Below are 20902 nucleotides of genomic sequence, written 5' to 3' on the forward strand. Positions count from 1 at the left end.
CGCCATCCCCTGGTCATTGGTATCCAGGATTCCCTGCATGACCTTGAACAATGTGGATGCTCATTGTCCTTCGTCTGGACCCAAGGCCACGTCGGGATCTTGGCGAATGAACTAGCTGGTAGCCTAGTCAAACTAGCTACCAGTAAAGTCTCTTCAGATCGGTATTCCGGAAACACTTCCGATTTGTGTTAGTCTTTCAAGTTTTCTTAAGACTCTGGAATACAGAATGATTCACTCTTACTTCACCAGACAAACCACAGGTGATAATAGTACGAATCTCTGGGGGCCCTCCACGCAGACCTCTCAGGACTCTGCCGTCCTTTGCCGGCTCCTCATCGGCCGTACGTGGCACGTTAATTTCCTCCGTCACTAGTACAAACCCCCCACTGTCTTTATGGTTCCCGTTTCTCGATGGTCAGCATTTTGCTGGACTGTCCCAACACAGCCGCACTGCGGTGGAAATGTATAATGTCCCTGACTAGCTATCCATAGCGTTAGGAGACGGTGCCTCAGCGGCTGACTCAGTTTTAAGTTCTATTCGTGAAGGGGCTCTTTCACCACCCTATTTATGGGAGGGCCACTTAATATTAACAGCCCATTAAGGGGTTGGGCAGAGCACTCCGTTGCCTCCTGTGCCCAGATTGGACTGCGGCTCTCTGGGTTTGGTGGTCCAGACTAGTACTCACCCTGCCTTTTCCTTCACTCTCCTTCCCCCTCTTGCGTGGTCTATTAAACTAGTTAATGTTCTCTCTCTCTCTCTGCGCTTCTTTCCCTTTCCGTGTTGCTAGACTTTATTAGGCAATTTCTGAATGAATGGTGTACCTCTGGTAAGTGGCAGGAGCTGGGGATGTTGTCCCTCTCATTGCGTTCCGCTTTCAGGGGCTTCTTGCTGCTCGGAAGATGGGACATCTTGCCTGCCGTTATTCCTCTGTCTCCTTTCCTTCTTGTCCGTTGTCACGCCTTCGTTGGCCAGTCGTACACCTTAGTCCCCCTCCTACCCCCCCCCCCCCCCCTCCGCGCCCACGCGTTTGCGTGGTGGCTCTTTCTGATTTCACAACCGTGTAGGCCTGTATGTCAGAGGAGAAGGGATTTGGTGGTGATCTAATAGTTTGATCTCTTTAATCATCCAGCCAACAGATCACTGTTGCGACTAGTCACTTATGTACCAGTTGATTTCTATTAACAAGTTTTCTAGATCTTTTCAGATGAGGAACACAGCAGTTGCATATTAATGTTTATAGCATGACGCTTGGTACTGGAGGTACCACATTGCAGCACAATGGGCAGTTTAAAGAATCGAAGTGCTATGTATAAAACAGCTTCAAAATTCGTAGTCGTATTACAAATGAGTTAATGTTTTATTTCATTTTCAGCACCTAAGCGAGAAACGTCTGCTGGAAATCGCTAAATGCTCTCATTCTCAAGTATTGGATGAATATGTGTGTGTGTGTGTGTGTGTGTGTGTGTGTGTGTGTGTGTGTGTGTGTGTGTGTGTGGACAAAAGCTACCCCCCGGGACTCCTGCTCTCTAGGCAGAGGCGCTAACCAATACGCCACCCTGGCACAGTGGCACGGGCTACCCTAGCCCACTTGGTATTCCCCATGAAGTCGAACAGCATTGCTGAGGTGCGAATGGGACTTTGTATTGATGACGGAGGCGTGCTAGGGTAGTTCGTCCACTTGGGCAAAGCCACTAGTGCCAAGGCGGTGTAGCGTTTCGCACATCTGCCTAGTGAGCAGGAGACCTGAGTTAGAATCCCAGCCTTTATACAAATTGTCACTTCTCGCTTCTGCGTGCACATATACGTCATAGATGTTTGAGACTTAATTTGGATGAATAAAGTGTGAGTAAGTTGCGCAGTGTGTGTTCGCTACCTCAAGGCACACAGTTCGTAACTGTAATACTTGCCACACTGTTAACCTTCAGTATAAAGTTGTACTTCCTAACGAGTAGATTATGACAATAATTTAAATTTAATCAAAGCAAATAATGGATAATTAAATATGTGTTGCTCTTGGAAACCGCTATAGGGGAACCTGAAACTGCGTCGTGCCCAGGACTAGTCATTTAGTAATAAGGATGTCTACCTTAGTAACACAGATGTATGTCAGTTCCCATTATCATTGCCTATCGGCCATAGAATTAAGCACTGTTCACTACTAACACTACAGTGTCACTGTACAGTCTGTAGACGGTCGACATGGTCATTGTGATGTAATGCAGAAGTTGCAAATGCGACCAGATAATTGTCTGACACGGAAAGTTAGTAGCTTTCTGACTCCCAGGGAGTAGTGTCCCAGTTACAGAGTGCTGTTGACTGAAACATCGAACTCATCCTTGTGTGAGGAGAATAGTTAAGTCCTATCTGGCGATATAAGTTAGTTTCCCGTAGGTTTACCTATATGGCTCAAAACGAATGCTGAAATGGTTCCTTTGGAAAAACAACTCATATCTCTACAGTTAAAGCTTGTGCCCTGTCTCCAACGACCTGGTCGTTGATTGCTCACAGAAACAAGGTAACTAACGTTATCTGATGTGGACGCGGGCGAGAAATCCATCACGAAATACAGCTCCGTCAGCACTCGGCGCATGGGACGGACTAGTTCACATTTCTTTGCACTCGTTAAGTGCTCCCCATTGACAGTTGTGGCTTTAATTTAGTACAAAAACCACACAGTTTAAGAAAATGGACGCGCGTAACATCCATACGTTAGCTGTATTAAAACACGCATTTCCTCCCTTGTCCACATGTTGATAAATAATAGCTTCAGTATACATAAACATTAATAACGTAAAACAAAGATACGTGTCCAGCCAGTAAGATGATCAGCTGGTAAGCTATAAAATAGAACAAACTCAACGCTGACACAGAGCGCATCTGTATATACACACACCATTGATCAGAAGTATCCGGACAAGTTTTTCATATTAGGTGCATATGCTGTCACCTGCTGCCAGGTACTCTGTATCAGCTGCGTCAGAACTCATTGGGCATCGTGGAAAAGCAGAATGGTGCGCTCCGCGGAACTCAGGGACTTCGACGAACGTGGTCAGGTGATTGGGTGTCACATGTCATACGTCTGCAAGCGAGATTTCCACACTCCTAAACATCGCTAGGTCCACTGTTTCCTATGTGATAGTGAAGTGGAAACGTGAATGGACACGTACAGTACAAACGCGTACATGCCGATCTCGTCTGTTGACTGACAAGAGACTACCTACTGTTAAATAGGGTCGTAATGGCTGATAGGTAGACATCTATCCAGACCATCACACAGGAATTCCTAACTGCGTCAGTATCCACTGCAAGTACTAAGACAGTTACGCCGGAAGTGAAAAAACTTTGGTTTTATTTTCAAGCGGCTGCTCATAAGCCACATATCACGCCAGTAAATGCCAAACGACACCCCGCTTGGTGTAAGGAGTGTAAACACTGGACGATTGAACAGTGGAAAAACGTTGTGTGTCGTGACGAATCACGGATCCTTTGGGTCACTCCCTCCCACCTAGATCTCGCTAGGCCCTCAGACACAATGGATATAGACTGTTCAGGCAGTAAGTCGGTGGCAGCAGGTGACTCTGATGCATAAACTACCTCATTGAGTGCTCCATGTCTTCCCACTGTCACAATTACGTCATCCTCCAGTGGAATTGCGGTGGTTTTTTCCACCGCCTTGCTGAGCTGCGGCAACTGTTAAGCTCCACACCTTCTATGTGCATTGCCCTCCAGGAAACCTGGTTCCCTCAGCGGCTATAAGGGATATTACAGGAACCGTAGCGACTATAATAGTGTCCGGTGGAGTTTGCGTTTATGTCCTAAACTCGATCTGTAGTGAACATGTGCCCCTTCAAAGCCATCTTGAGGTTGTGGCTGTCAGAATAAAGACGACGCAGGAAATAAATGTTTGGAATGTATAGCTTCCTCTATTTGGTGCACTACCCTTAAATGTATAAGCTGCACTGGCTGATCACATCCCTAAACCTTTCCTACTTTTGGGAGATTCTGTCTCATTTCGACCTCTGCCTCTTAAATACTGGGGCCGCCACTCATTTCAGTGTGGCTCATGGAAGTTACTCGGCCATTGACGTATCAATTTGCAGCCCAGGACTTCACCCATCTATCAACTGGAGAGCACATGACGACCTGTGTGGTAGTGACCACTTCCCCATCTTCCTGTCACTGCCCCAGCGTCAGACCCATGGACGCTTGCGCAGATGGGCTTTAAACTAGGCGGACTGGGAAACTTTCACCTCTGCTGTCACCGTTGACTCTTCCCCACACGGTAACATCGACGTGATTGTTGAGCAGGTGACTAGCACAATTGTCTGCGGCAGAAAACGCAATCCTTCGCCACTTAAAGGTGAGCCCGGCGTAAGGCAGTCCCTTGGTGGTCGCCGAAATGCGCTGAAGCAATTACGGAGCGTCGGCAAGCTCTACAGCGGCATAAGCGGCACCCTTCCTTAGAGCTCCTTGCTCGGGTTCGCCAACTTATCAAACGACGGAAGCAGGAATGTTGAGAGAGAGATACAGCTCGACCATTGGGTGCCATACATCACCTTCCCAAGTCTGGGTAAAGAAAAAACGTATTTTCGGATACGAGACCCCCCACAGGTGTTCCCTGTGTGACTATAAATGACGTGTTATACCGACGCAATCACGATTGCCAACGGAGGCTGGAAGGGATCCTCTCATCCAGTACATGCTACCATGAATCCTATAACGCCCCATTTACAGAGTGGAAGCTCCACAGTGCCCTTGCCCATTGCCCCGACAACTCCTGGGCCTGGTCGCATCCACAGCCAAATGATTAAACATCTCTCATCTGAGTACAGGCGAAATCTCGTTATCTTCAACCGGATTTGATGCGGTGGCATCTTTCCATCGCAATGGCGGGAGAGCATCATTCTGGTGCTCAAACCCGGTAAAAACCCACTTGATGTGGATAGCTATTTGCCCATCAGCCTCACCAATGTTCCTTGTAAGCTGCTGGAACGTATGGTATGTCGGCGGTTGGGTTGGGCCCTGGAATCACGTGGCCTACTGGCTCCATGTCAGAGAGGTCGGTCCCACTGATGATCTTGTTCCTCGAGTCTGCCATCCAGCCACCCTTTTCCAGACGGCATAACTTGGTTGCCGTGTTTTTTGACTTACGTAAAGCATATGAAACTACCTAGCGTAGTCATATCCCCTTGCCACATTGTAGGAGGGGGGGGCGGGGGGGTGGTGTCTCCGGGGCCCGCACCCGATTTTTATCCGAAACTTCCTGTCACTCCGTACTTTGTGTCTGATTTGGTGCCTCCCATAGTTCCATCCATATCCAGGAGACTGAAATCCACAGGGCTGTGTATTGTCTATTTTTAGTGGGCATTAACGCTCTAGCAGCCGCTGTCGGGCCGTCCGTCTCACCTTCTCTGTAAGCAGACGATTTCCACATTTCATATTGCTGCCCCAGTACTGATGTTGCTGGGCGTCGCCTACAGGGAGCCATCCACAAGGCGGAGTCTTGGGCTCTAGCCCACGGCCTCCAATTTTCAGCCGAAAAGTTCTCTCACGCACTTCTGTCAGCGTCGTACCATTCATCCGGACCCAGAATTTTACCTTCATGACTATCCACTTACTGTAGTAGAGACACATCGATTCTTAGGACTGGTTTTCGACGCACGATTGACTTTGCTACCTAACATTCGTCAGCTTAAGCGGAAGTGCCGGCAGCTCTTCAGAGCCCTTGTTCAATCCCGAGTTGACTTTGGGAGTGTGGTTTATGGTTCGGTAACGCCCTCAGCGTTGCCTTTACTCGTCTGTGTACACCCCTGCGGGGTTCGATCTGCGACAGGAGGTTTTAGGACAAGTCCGGTGACCACCGTATTGGTGGAGGCTGGGGTCCCTCCATTGCATATCAGAGGTGTAAAACTGCTTGCCAGTTACACAGCACACATTCATAGTTCTGAGCATCCGAATTAGTCTCCTTTTCCCGCCCGCGGCAGTCCATCTCTCGCATCGGTGGCCCAGGTCGTGACTAACGATTGCGGTTCTCGTGCGGTCGCTTCTCTCCGAACTGGAGTCCTTCCCTTTCCCACCTTTACTAGCGGTCCGTTCACATATGCCTCCATGGTTTACGCCTCAGCCGCAGCTTCGTCTGGACCTGTCACGTGGCACTAAAGGACTCTGTTAACCCTGCGGCTCTCCACTGTCACTTCCTCGATTCTTGACGTGTTCCGGGACTCTGAAGTGGTTTACACCTACGGCTAGGTGGCTGATGGACGCCGTGAACGTAGGCAAAGCCTGGGAAACCATGTTGAAACAGCATTCCTTACCTGATGGCTGCAGTGTATTCACTACAGAGGTGGTGGCCATTTCTCGTGCGTTTCAGTGTCTCCGTTCATGCCATGGGGAGTCTTTTCTTTTGTGTACTGACTCTTTAAGCAGCATGAAAACTATGGACCAGTGCTATCCTCGTCATCCTGTGGTAGCGTCCATCCAGGAGTCCATCTATACCCTGAAACGATCCAGCGGTGTTCGTCCGGACCCCTGGTCATCTCGGAAGCAAAGGAAATGAACTTGCTGGCAGGTTGACAAAACAGGCTACACGGAAACCACTTCTGGGGCATCGCTGCAACTGACCTGCGTTCGTCATTACGCCGCAAGGTTTTTCAGCTTTGGGAGACAGAATGGCAAAATACCAGTACGTGCAACAAAGATCAATTAAGGGGACGACGAATGTGTGGAAGTCCTCGATCGCAGGGACTCCGTGGTTCTCTGCCGGTCATGCCTGGGCGACCCACGGCTACCTCAGTGTCGGTGCGGCTCCCGGTTTACAGTGGCCCATATTACTCTGCTCTGTCCTCCTTTGCTTACCCTGCGACTTAATCTTCGGTTGCTGGAATCGTTATCATTGATTTCAGCAGACAACGCCTCATCAGCTGATTTGGTTTTACGTTTCCGTGTATGAAATCTTAAAATCTTTCTTCATAATAGTGCACACGGACTCACGACTTCAGCTGAACTCAACGTGCGTGTCCTAGAGCAGTCAGCGCGTCTCACCACTGGTTTTCCGTTGACCTTGTCTCCTTCGTAGGACCGGTGGCTTTTTTACAATACTTACTTCCTTTCTTTCACGGCCAGGTAAACCACCTGAGAATCGTACTGCTGCTGGAATTATACCACGGCGTCCACTGTTGAAATGAAAACGAAAAAGTCTCTGCAGTGGCGTGACACTCAGCATTTCGCAAATACGCGTCATACGCAAATATGCGGTGCTCTTCCTGCCGCAGCGTCATCGCTGCTGAAACTGCGTCCGATAGCGAGAGCACTGTTGGAGGTTCCGCCATTCCACCACGAGGGACATGGTAGTAATCATTTCAAAAACGTCTGGTTCTCTTCAGTTGCTTCAGTTGCTTGGTATCTATCATAGCAAGAACATTCTTTTCGAAAGCCATTTTGGTGCTCACCCACGATGGGTTTGTAGTTTCTGTACAATTTGTTTTTGGTGATATTGGCAAAAATTTACATATAGAGTTCAGTAAGCTCTTTCAGGTATACTATCTTCTGCCGAGATATTTAACATGTGATGATAATGATTCTCTGTTCAGCGTCACGGAGAACTACGTAGAGAACCATAACAGGGTGGTAAAGACAAAACGAAAAATTTGCTTGAACCATCCGTTCACACGAATCCCTGCTAGTAAGTGTATATAATCAGTTTTCCGGGAGATGGAAAAGTTCAACTGTTACCATCGGTTTTTTCGTCCTTTCCCGAAATAAGTTAGGGCACTTAAGGAGAGAAACTAAAACTCACGAAATAGTGAAGGAATGGCTGATACTTGTTTAGATTGCACTCCCTCCGTGTACTGCAGAGTGCGTTGTGTAGATTATATTATTATTATTATTATTATTATTATTATTGAACTCGGATTTATTCTCTTGTTTTCAGCTTCGATCAGCTAGAAAAGCAGTTCGCGGCTGTGCGCCTCACGTCTTCATTCCTTCCAGACTTATCGTCCTAGTAAATTTAATAATTTTTGAATGTGTGATAGCACTTTCCTGATGCTGGTGGGTACAAAATACGTTTAGAATGTCTGAGCAGCATGTAGGTATTAGCTTCTCTCGTCAGCATAGGTTTTTTAATAGCAACAGAAATCTGTGCTGGGCACCCCTTCTGTGGAGACATAGCACAAAGACAAATGCATGTGTTAAAAATAAAAGCTTTCTAACTGGCGTCGTGACGTGTTCTTAGGGACACTCCATTTATTGATGTACATAATGGTGTTAAGTACCACGCAGTAAAAATAGGGCTACGTGGCGCCTTCAGCTAGTGCAGTTTTGGTGTCTAAGCGTGCAGTCACCCCGCCCAAACAGATGGGCTGTTTACCACTGGAGGATCCGTGGCGCCGTGGGCGCGGTTATGCAAACAGGCTGTAGGTTGGCGTCGACTGGTCGGCGGGCTGTGGTCGAAGCGTCGACGTATCGATCGCTAGGCCAGTCCGGAATGGCGCCCACTGGTGGTTGTCTCTCCTCGAAGCAGTGTGGAGAGTCGATTTGCATATAAAGCAACTTCGTTCTAACACCCACACTGCACCTACAGTTTACCCCTTCCGCGTTTGACTTCACATATCGAAAGCGAAGTTCCGTTTTCGCGAAGGCTTGTTTCAGTGGCCTTTAAAATTCAGTAGCCCACTGCCGTATCCCGTAATAAACTTATGAGGTAAACGCAATAGTTAAATGTTCAAGTATGACTCATCGCATTGTTTCGATGTATACATGCGCCAAGATTTCAGAGCTGTGTGTTAAACATCAGCGACTGAGTTGGCTGAAGTGACATTGAAAGTAAGTGTCCCTCCACGGGCGCTACAATATATTTTTTTCTATTACATAACATGGTTTTGGCATACAGCCCTTGATACTGATCGCTGGGAAGTGCATACTCTAAATTGAAGACGGTACCATTCGTCTAGCAACCGCAAGCCTTGCATTCTCAAGATGACACCGACTAAGAGACTGTAGCGCCTCGTATCGTCCACCTACTTCGTCGAAGCACTTACCTGCAGCGACTTGATTCGAATGAAAAAAGTAGCTTTGTCTGAGTACTGGTAGTCAAATTAACCTATTCTTTCTGCTTACGTATAGTCATCTGCAGCTACGAAACAAATTCCTCGAAATATCTTAACACAATCTAAGCTCGAGATCGAAGTTTATGCCCCAGAACAGCAGTGCTTCCGCGATGTGGGTTTTCCCCCCCCCCCCCCCCCCCCAATTGACTCTGCGCAGTTGGTGGTTTTTAAGTCTAGAAACAATACGCGATTACGATTTTTCTCCTAAAAATATTAAATCTTCAAACGACCGTGAAATGAGGTTGTTAGACGTGACGCGTGACGGTGGCACATACACAAGCAGGACTAACTCAATCTTGGTCTCTTCCCATTTTATTTTAACGGTTAATCAGTTTAGAGTTCATAACCATTATCAGAACAATAAGGGAAAAATTATTTAAATAAAATAAATTTTTAATATACCATATTTCTAAATTGGACTAAAAAAAATATAAAAATTATCTTAGCACCATACAGATTCCTAATCCCCAGACATAGTCCTGGAAATTTGTGATGGTGAGTTTTTAACAGCTACGCAAGTACTTGCAGGATATGAAACGAAAAAGGTGGGGTACATGCAGTAGATGATAAGCGGGGACCTATTCATGCATTAATTATACTGTGTGTTCTAGAAGGAATGGTCAGTATTCAGGGATGTGATAGGAACCATCATTCAAAGCAAAAAATTAAGCAAGGGCTCTAAAATGCATATCGTCAGAGCAATTATCATATTTTGAAGATTATGTGGTAATAGATCTTACAGTACGCACTTAAGAGCCCTTCGAACGACCGTTCCTGTTACGTCCTGGAATACTGATCATTCCATCCGGGACACAGTGCTGATTGCATGCGCCCTACGTTTTTCGGTTTAAATGTTGCGAGTATTTTCATAGTTGAAAATGGATTCGACCTCTCACTGACGAGGCTTACCAGCAGTCGTTCTTCCCGCAAACTGTTAGCGACTGGCAATGGAAAAGAGGAAATTGCCTTGGTAGACAAAATACTCTTAACCACACGTCAGACGAAAGATTTGCATTTTATTGTCGTCCAGTTCTGATCAATTTTTAACTTTCGAAGCATGTGGCTCATAAGCAGGTTAGTGTAAAATTGGAAAAAATTGTATATAACAGGTGGCCAAGAAAGTGACCTAATAAAAATAAAGTTAAGTACAGGTATTGCAGAATTTGTGGAACATAAATCGGCTAAAAGTGGCAAGGGCAACAAATAATCCGTTTACCTTACAAAATGCAGTTACACACAGGGCGTGTATCCACTGATTCACAGTATGCAGAATATTTCAAAAAGCAGGTAAAAGTTTATATTCTTTGCGCCAGTGGCATTGGTGGGAGGTGCCGTTACAGTTATTAAATAACCAAATATCCATGGATTGGAAACTGCCCCAACCACTAGCCCCAATAATTGTTAGCATCCAACCATTATTTAAGCATCACATACATTGTTAATCAGCTAAGTTCACGACTACGCGGTCTGTATCAATGCATATATAAGGTAATTAGCTCACTTGTTTATCGTGACGATGCAATAGGTTCATGTTCAGGTTTCAGAATCCTGCAGCGTCTTTATTTTTATGCTCCTCATGTAGATAAGACGATGGCTGTGAATCTGAAACAAATTATTTGTCCAAGTAAATTAAAATGTGATATAAAGACAGAATTCTACAGTTTATCAGAACAAAGTGGCTAACAGCTTGTTTTAAATATTCTTTTCATCACCATGAAGGAACTTGTTGGTAATTCGAAGTGCAGGGTATCACAGAAAAACTCTGAATAAACGTGTTCACTGTAACACAAGTTTAAGATAAAATTTCAAAAAAAACGTGGCCGAAGTACCATAATTCTTTGTAAAGAGAAGCAGAAAATGAAACTAAAACTAAAAATATTGATTATATATACCTTATTTGTTTTAATATTTCACATGAAATGCACATACAAAATTGTGAAAAAATACAAAGAGTTGAACTTGCAAATAGATTAGGAATATTTTCTGCTTACTGTATTTGAGTGTGTCCTCATCCTTCTGCTGCATCAGAATCTATTTAGTCATCATCTTTGTTCTTGTTGCACATAACAAGCAAAATTTCAGCATCAGTCAGGATTCCATGTAATAGTCATGTACGAAGTCATCAAATGGTAGATTTTTCTTCAAATTTAGTATGCAGGGTGGAAACTGAAATCGGGAGGGGGGGGGGGGGGGATTCCTGAATTAATAGATGCGGATCTTGTTACTTGTACCCATGCTACAGAGTTTTGCACAGCATACAAAAATAGCATAAATGAAAATCGGGAAGCAGTGCCCATGGTACATTATCTTATCAGACTTTATGCCAAATTTTGGCGTGACAAACCTTCATATTTCAACAAGGGATAGATTGTAAAAAACGCTTGGAATGAGATAATTTGTCAGAGCATTTTATGTCTGCCCATCAGAAAATTAGTGAACCATTAACTTTGCTAAAAAATAGATAAGCTATACTATCGGCCTCAAAAATTACCAATTTTTTTCCTGGCTTTAACTTCTTGTATTTTAAAATTTACATGTGATTTAATTATTAGCACCACTGAAAAGAGCGCATTTAAAGATATAAGGACCTATTTTCATTCCAGTGCTCCTACATTTAATGTGCAAAACCTTTGGCTTAAATATTTGGGTTTTATCAATATTTAAATGGTGTTTCAACATCGGGTTTTTGAGTGTAGTTGGCTGTACCAGAATTGCTCAACAGATAGCTCATTACACCTCCAGCAGTTTCTGGTTCCTGGTGTTAACTCATAAACTGCAGTGATTCTGTTTACTAGGTCACCAGTTTAAAGTGTAAAAATCCTTATATTAAATGTAAATAGGAAAGCTAGCACCCACAGAGAACTGGTCAACAACTGACAAAGAGAAAGTTTACTTGACTGGAACCCATAAGGAAATTGGTACCAGTCTTACCTTTGTTTCTATAATTTCTGTTAACACAAGGAAAGTACATTAGTTTGCCTCTTAAACAGTATTATTAGTTAAACCACTTGCTCACTTGTAGAAGTGTGCAGGTAAAAAAAAAAAGTTATTATTCAAGGATTTGTCCCACTGGAGGTCTTCTGAAAACCCACATAAACCTAAATAAAGATAACTGAAAAGGATTTTAGACTGTACATTGATAACAAAATGGTCTAGAAAAAAATTTTTTTGGTTCCACTATATGGAAACAGCTATATAACTAGAAGAATTTGGCAAAATTGAACACAACTTGGTGACTGGCTGGAGGAGAGGAGAAACCCAGCCTGGTAAGAAAGACAGTGGCACATGGGATAACTCACCTAGAATTATTTCAAAACTAGCTCATTTTGGCAGAATACTTAAACATTACTAGTGTTCTATTCCTACCGAAACCCAGTTCTCGAATCTTGATCGCCAGATTTGACAAACCTGAAACAACAATGTGAATTACAAACATTATCCAAAATTTGTGTTTTTATTCCCATCAGAACAAGAGCTCAGGTTTTTGTGCAAATCCAATGGAACCATCTTCAATTAAGCATTGCTGTGCTCAAGAAAATAGATCTTTCTTTGGACGACAACAGACTGTTACACATTAGAATCTCTGCATTTTACTGCTATTGTTCGAATGACAGCTCACTTCCCTTCTGCTTTCCTCTACACATCAAACGGCAAGCTGCTGTAACTACTTAGCATTCTCAGTTCTTGGCATTTGCCCAGAAAATGCATTGTTCATAAATCTATTACTACCTTTTCCATGTTACAGGAAAAACTCTTACCTCACTATTAGATATTAAGTAACATTACTGTGTTTCTTGGTCATTATGTTAGAGAGTTTTATAGAATTAAATTTTCACACAAATTTCTCATGGAAAAACTGTGGTTTGTATTAGCATAGTTCATTGCCAGCAGGGATGAGTGGTGACTGAAGATGGCGACCCCGCCGCCTGCTGCCTCTGCTGTGGACGTCGCGCCTGGAGCCATCCCAAGCCCCGACGCCGTCAACGCCATATCTGAAACTCCAGACGCAGAACGCCTGAGCCTCAGCAGCAGCTGTTCGTCCTCTAGTTCCAGCTCACCTTGTGTGCTGTGCTCGGACACCCATCCACTCGAAGTGAGTGTTCCTTACTGAAATAGAATATGGAGTGCTTCTAGGGAAGACATTTAATTGAAACTTAACTTTATCTCACTGTACATTCTTTGATACTGATAGTCGCAGGAGAAATGCAGCAATGCATTAAATAATTATCTTAGATTTTATTATCTTTTGCAGCAGATCTAGAGCAGTTTGTAGTCATATTTAACACATTAGGTTTTGTAGTAACTTCTTTCCACTATACCTTCTTCGTAGTTTATCCGCTCCATACTTTACAAAATCATCAGCTGATTGTGGAAGTAGTAATCGTCAGTTCTGTATGGTAAAATGCAAAATTGTTAGTAAAACTTTTCCATGGTAACATAGCTGCATTTAGATCCAATTAAAATTCTTCAGGGCTGTATTATTAGTGTCACTTCAAAGCAAATGCTCCAATTAACAAATCTTAAGCGTACAAATTCCAGACTGCTTTTATGCAGAATTAAATACATAGCTTTCCATTTTGCAGTACTGTTTTAGAGGTTTTGTTAATGAATTCTTTTCTCATACCTTCCCTAGCTTCTTTTGTATTTGTTTTCATTATTATTTCTGTAACAGAAATGAAAGTTTCTCTAATGATAATATTCGTCACTGTATTATTGCACCTGGTAATTTTTACATTTAATATCTTGCCTTTCTCCTTGAAGTGTACAGCAATTTGTGCAGGCTTACACTACATAATTTGTTGAAATATTTGCAGCAGTGTTTCCATTCTTCTGGTTAGATTTTTTTGTTGAAGTATTGAATTTTAACCTTTGCACTGTCTGTTCCGTGATGTTTCCTGCTACACTGGACATTGCTTGGCTGATTAAACTGTGCTATATTCTCTTCCTGGGTCCTTACTTCTTTGTGATCTGTGTATGCGCTGTGCAGAAGAAACACATGAACATTTTGCAATGCTGTATTCATCAAATTAATGTGCTTGTTACAAAGCAAACTCCTTACTACACACCTGTTTCATCTTACTGTCTTGGCTAAACTCCAACACTAAATTCTCTCTCTCATAAGTGTATGTACTTACAAGCTGTTTGTTTTAAATACAATGCTACAATTTGTAAATAGACAGAACCGTAATTCCAGTGCCAGAATAGGGGATCATAGGTTTCCTATTGTGCTAGATTTCAGGGTGCAGTTTTTTTATGGATTTGCACTTTATGAGGCTGTTTAAGAAGCAGATGTTTTCTGATCTTGTTGCTGTAGATATTTAGCAATCTTGATACAGAAATCCAACAATATCAGCACATTTGTGAAGACTGTATACAAGTCTTGTTCACCTTGCCTAGGTAGGTCCATCAAATCACAAGAGCCACTCAGGTCCACTAAAAATTAGTTAGTGCATGCATTTAACTCATCTCATTTTGCCAAAAGTGCTTCTGTGATATGGCTACCTGTAAGTTTCTAAGGATTCATTAATTCATGCTTACCGCTAAACATGGTTAAAATTTCTAGAAGAAAAGTGCATGTAGCATTTATCCATACAAGAACATGGGAAACCTCTAGAGCATGTACAAAAATACATTTTAATTTTGTCTGCAGCCACATCTTTCACAGCCCTGCACTGGCTGTAGATCAAGAGATACAGGCGCAGTAGCACGTTGCTTTGACTGTAACCATTTCCTGTGCACTGCCTGCATGATGGCCCACCAGTTCATGCACTGCTTTGAGGGCCACACAGTCCATTCACTTGAGAAAGAAGAGCTAATGCAAGTGACAATTGGTGCCAACCCTAACAACAAAGCTGGTTCCCCTGTATTGTCACCAGGCATTCAGTTACAGGTATTAAGTGATTCTTAAGGAAGACAGTGGTGCATGTGTGTGTTTAGGAGAGGGCTGTAGTCTCAGTAAAATTTACAGGTGAGTTAGTTTTGAAGTGTTTCTTGTGAGCCTTTGTGGGGAACTTATAGTGGGGTTGCTGTTGTTGCCAGTGAATGGTACTATTGTTTTCTGTAAAATTAAGAACAACTTGAAGTGGTGTGGTATTGTTGCTGTAGGAGTCTTCATTAGTTTCAAATTGCTTCCTACTGTTTCTACCACAGTGTAATATAATTTGATTCCTTATCAGGTAAAAGTAAATAGCCTGTTTAGTAACACCTGTCTTTCTCTAGTAGTTGCATTTATTAAACAGATAAAAACAAATTCTGTTATGTAGGCAGTGGTTTTTAGTAATTGCTATCCATGCATGTCGACATGTGATGTGAAAGTGCTCAAAAATAAATATTTTCTTTATAAATCTTGTATTAGAATTTTTCACTCCTCCTGTTTGAAACAAAAACTTGCCTGTTGTTCAACGAAATGTTACACTTTTCTCTCTAATAGTTCTTTTATTCTTAAGCACAAAAACCAATAATGATGCTGAAGCATCCATACCCTGTGCAGCACAGTTCATGCATGTAACATTGTTACTGAATTGCAGATGTTTGTTTCGTCACTTCTTTGCAATGATTTTCCTGATGATATTTTTGTTTTAATGGATACATGAAACATTGTTTGCTTTTTGTAAAATTTATCAACAAAATAATCTAGCAATTTGGGAGTGGAAATAGGTACATTTACATTCATATTTGTGATGTAAATGTACAGTAGAATTGTGGTGGTTCTAGTGAAAGTTAGTTAACCAGTGGTGTATGCAAAGTTAAAGTTCTGTACTTTGTGGCCTGTTTATTGGCTCTACTGCAGTAATCATGATGATTATTGTAACTAAACTATTTCCAGTAATTAAATATCTTGACATTGATCATAGAAATATTTGTGACAAATGATAGTGATAAAACTGCCACTTTCTCTATAGCAATCACGTTGTCACCATTATTCAGTGATAGATAACTGAAACAATCATGTGCATATCTTCATTGTCTGAGCAGACTAAATGTTCTACACATTTAGACAAATTACTGTTTTTTTTCCGCTTTAATCCTCCTTTTGTGACTGTAGCACAAAGTATCCTCTGCCATACATTTCATGCCTTGTTGAGCCAAAAGCCATGGGAAGGAAATGTATGTGATGTTGGTAGAAAGTCAGTCATCCAGTACTGAAGCCTTTGTGATGTATTTTTCTCTCCATAGTCCTGTTTGAAATTAGTTCAGGCAATCTACATTCAAATCAATGGTGGTCTGACTTGTTTGTAGACCTTCAGTTACCTCATACGGTTCTGTGGCGGTAATGTTGTCTCCTGTGCAGCAGTTTATGCATGTGGAAAAGATTATCTGCAGTACTGAAATTCCTGGAAACCCGACTTCTTCTGTAAGCACAGATAAGCCTCAAGTCTTCTGGCTCTCTTTATGCACCCCATCAATTACTCTAATGTGCACACCTCTTCACAAAGGTGCAGCAATTATGCCCTTTGTTTCCAATCTGTCTTCCCCCTACAGTTTTGCCCTCTATGGCTCCCTGTAGTACAATGGATGTTATTCCATTATGTCTAATAACAAATGTCTTCTTGTTCTTCCTGTCATTGTTCCTCATATATTCGTTTTCTTCCCAATTACACAGACAACCATGTGATTGCTTATCTGAACAGTACACTTGAGTTTTCGGTATCTTTTCTGTAACACATTATCTTCAGTACTTCAGTCTTTTTTAATTTTTTAATTTTTTTATTTTACCATAGTATTTGATTTGCTTCAGTACAATGCTTTGCTCCATGTATATATTCTCAGAATATTCCTGATCAAATTAAGACCTACATTTGATACTAGTAAGTGGCTATAAATGAAGAATGCTCTTTGTGCCTGTTTGAGTTCAATCCTTATATCCCCCTTGCTTCAGACATCTTGAATTATTTTGCTACTGAGGTAATGGTATTCCTTAACCTCGTCTACTGTGTGGTTAACAATTTTGATAAGTTTGTATCTAATCGTGTTTCTGCTTTTTCTCGTTACTTTATGAAGTTCAATCTCAATCGATAGTGTGAATTCAGTAGACTATTCATTCTATTTCAATAGTCCAGTAATTCTTTAATTTTCATTGACAGTAGTAATGTTATTTGTGAATTTTGTGATTGATATTATAAGGTTACGGTTGTAAGATTACTATCTTGTGTTGAGGTAATGGAATTATGTTGAGTGAGGCTGAAGCTAAAATCTTCAGTGGGTTAATAGCTGAAGTCAGAAAGGTATCAAGAGTACTAAGCAATAGAGAAGAGGAGAAGCAGATGTGTTTATTCGTTTGTCATCATAAATAAGTGTTCCAGTAAAATAAACATTTTTTATTTAACTGGTAAAGTAATAAGATTTTACTTCTATAGTAATAACAAGTGACATAGTACATGGCGATACATTTCTTTGTAGTGTAGGTGGTGCATATTCTCCAACAGGACCATCACAAGCTAGAGCATCAGAATGTAATAAGGTACATTTTATGTTTACAGCAAATTTTGTTGCATAATTTAATGTACAGGGTGTACTGTTCATCTGATGACTTCAAGCACAAGGTGGTTTGTCGGTCACTGAAACCACACAGGCTGGTGAAATGGGCTCTTGCCTTGTAGGTTTCTTGCTCATCAGAGCTCGTGGCTCTATGGCAAAGCAGATGAAATAGATCTCTTTTTTTTTTCCTGCAGACCTACAGGTTCTTGCACACACTTCGGCTGTTCGGTTTCAGATGTGAAGCTGTAGACCTGGGTCTCCTTCATGGTAGCAAATTGGCTTACAAAATTTGTTTACTTTTTTGCCAAATATTCAAAGCTTAACAAATCCAGAACGGTTTGCTTTTGGTCAAAACACAGCACATGCAGTAGACAGAAACAGAAGTCCCCACATAAGAACAAAGACACCTCATTGAAGCTTGTATGTCTATGTGCTGATAGCTTTCCTATTCTCTGAAAAAAATTGTTTCGGCATAATGCAGTATGTAAATCTGTGACTGTTTTGCTTTTGCCAAAGCCTTATTAGAAATGCAAGAAGTGTGATTTGTATGTACAAAAGTTGCCTGTGATTTGAAGACCGGTGTTACACTACTAGGTGGCCACTCAACTGTGAATCTTATTTATCTTGAAAGTCATTTGACTGCAGGCCAGTTGTGTGTAAACAAAATTTCATTGTTGTACCTATAGTGACAAACATCCCACCTGTTTCAAAATGAATCCTGGGTCATGACTCATGACCCAGGCCTTTTTCCCCGAAAACTGAAGAGTTAACACTTTTAAGAGTTACCTTGTGTGTGGCCAGATATTAATATGCTGTAGATTGTTGAAATTGGTGAATTACAGGTAATATGTTAGTCTTAAAGTTGAGGATGCCATGTTTAGGTGGAGAAAGAGATGTGGCTGTAAGTGTTGAAAAAATTATTTTTTTAGCTGGAAGTTAATCTTTCGCTGGGCACCTCCAACAAATTTTTGCTGATATTTCTGATTGTATTTCTTTCTGGTTGTAGAAGTACCAATATGGCAAATAAATATTAAAGTTGACATTTGACTACTGTTATTGCTCACTTCGTACTTCAAAATCACTTTCCTGCCACATGCCCCCTAATTTCTGAACAACCTGTATAGTACGAACATAAAAATTGTCTGTTGACATCACCACTATCTGTGCCAAGCCAAGAACATTCACCTTCCTCCATACAGAACAAATGAACATGTTACTCTTTGCAGCTTCAAAAAGACCGCTTATCAGATGATGGCTTTTATTCTGGCATATAATGGGTTTTCTTACTTTAGTGGGAATGCTTTCAGTACATTCATTATTTTGTTGTTTGTATCTGAAGTAGAGTGATGCCTTCAAAAAATTTGATCCCAGTACATTGGCTCACAGATTAGTCGCTGCCTTGGCAAGTGCTGTATAGAGTATTGACACACATTGGTAAAGTAGTAAATGGACTTTCTTTTAACAGTATTTTTTTTTCTTTCTCTCTTCAAATCAGCAACCAACAACACTTCTTGGTGAAAAGGGAACAAACAGTTCAGCTGCCTGGTGTGCTCGTCACAAGTCAGAAGCTGTGTCACTTTTCTGTCGCACGTGTCTTGTTGTGGCGTGTGCAGAGTGTGTACGTGTGGATCACAGTGGAGGTTCACATGAAATAGAGCGTGTTTCGGAAGCGGGTCCTAGACAACAAGAAATGGTGGCACGTACTGTTCTAGAAGGGCGTAGCAAAGCTGCAGACATAAGAGCTACTGTCAAAAACATAGAGCTAGCTGCCAGTCGACTACAGGTAATTGCTGAAAATCATCTCTGTCTAGTTCTTTATGGTTTCAGATACCATATGCATGATATAACATAAAGACTGCAATTTTTATTATAAATTCTGCTTAGTTTAGTCTGCAGTGCTGAATGTAAACTTGTTTTTGTGTCTATGTAAATGTCAGTTTGTCAAGCTGTGGCTGATTATAAAGCTTCGAAGAATTCTTAAAGTCAATAACTGTTGAGAGAGATGTTCTTGGATGTGGATGTGGATAGTGTAAACTGCCATAGGAGTTTCCAGCGTCTTCTCTGATTTGATCTGTTAAACCAAAAATCGTTGGTGAGTGGGGGATATAACAAAGTTGATGTTCATACTACTTAAATTTGCCCGGATTGTTACTATTCTTCTATGCTTGTCTCGCGATAGTAGTAGCAGAGACTTGATCCTTCCTCCCCCTCCCTTAAAGTAAAGCAGCATATATATTGAAAGTTGCATTTTCTTTAGGTGTGCTTCCTTTTAAAAAATCTCTTAATACTTTATTAATAATCATATGATGATTACGGTAAATTAGTATGAAAGTATTGTCCCGTCAAGTTTGCCATATGTAGTACCAGACCTCCAAACAGCTTGTAAGAGATTAAGTAAGGCAACAGGCACAATCCAGACTCCTGTACACACCAGTGGTTATGATAAGAAAATTTTGTGTGTGTTGTAGAAAAGTACTTTAGCTAATGGCACACACTAGCTGTGGGAAATGGTTTTATGCTGATTACTAATTACTTCAGATTCTGATATAAGAAAAATTATTCCTATTGGATTTGGTTTTTTGTTTTATTTTAAATGCCAGTTTTAATCTTACAGGTGCAGTACCATAAGGCTCAAAATGAGATACATGAAACATTCCAATTTTATCGCTCAATGATAGAAGAACGGAAGCAGGAACTTCTGAAGGAATTGGAGAGTATTTTCTCAGCTAGGCACATGTCTCTTGGAGCACTAGGACAGCGTGCCCAAGAAGCTGCTGACAGAATTATCAACACTTGCGAATTTGCTGAGAGGTTAGCTAAACATGCATCTTTGCCAGAAACATTGATGCTTAGAAAGGTTCTTGATTCTCGGTTTGCCACATTCTCAAGTTATGGACAGGATGCTACTACTACACCAGTCATGACCAACTGTGACTTGGAGTTTGTCTCAAATTACCAAGCAATACAGGTGAGTTCTCAGATTATTTTTCACTCCTTAAAGACAAAGCTCTTACTAGCAGTTACCACATACTCACTCAATAAGTCAGCCATTCATCATGAGTTCCTCTTGTCTTCCTTCTCAACACATGCTTTGAAAGTCAAGTGAATGGCATACTTACAGAAATTGTAGATGTTTCATGGTGTGATGTTTCATGAGTAGTGCCAAAGACTAACGTTAGTAAATGTAAGCCAGTGTGTTATTTAGTATCATGTAAATGGCTGTCATGTAACAACACCCAACAAGCAGATTGTGTACATGCTTCTTGCAAATGGAGTCATTCCACATCATTCCAATAAAAAACCTTGGAAATATTGT

The 20902-nt window shown here is 41.7% G+C and overlaps 1 protein-coding gene across 8 annotated transcripts in view; it reads left to right on the forward strand.

The window, feature by feature from the left end:
* LOC126281262 (brain tumor protein) overlaps window positions 1–20902 on the forward strand; it is a 158662-nt gene that overhangs the window by 127858 nt on the left and 9902 nt on the right. For 3 of the 8 annotated variants that reach the window (XM_049980072.1, XM_049980069.1, XM_049980071.1), the window contains 3 exons: window positions 13000–13201; window positions 19082–19369; window positions 20201–20554. In XM_049980072.1, coding sequence (XP_049836029.1) covers window positions 13019–13201; window positions 19082–19369; window positions 20201–20554 — 825 coding nt within the window. In that variant the 5' untranslated portion in view covers window positions 13000–13018. Of the gene's footprint in view, window positions 1–12996; window positions 13202–14758; window positions 14999–19081; window positions 19370–20200; window positions 20555–20902 lie in introns of all 8 variants that reach the window. The other 5 variants (XM_049980067.1, XM_049980066.1, XM_049980073.1 and 2 more) reach the window with 3 other exon arrangements.

The sequence above is a fragment of the Schistocerca gregaria genome, chromosome 7 (genome assembly GCF_023897955.1).
Source record: "Schistocerca gregaria isolate iqSchGreg1 chromosome 7, iqSchGreg1.2, whole genome shotgun sequence".
NCBI classification, from domain to species: Eukaryota; Metazoa; Arthropoda; class Insecta; order Orthoptera; family Acrididae; genus Schistocerca; species Schistocerca gregaria.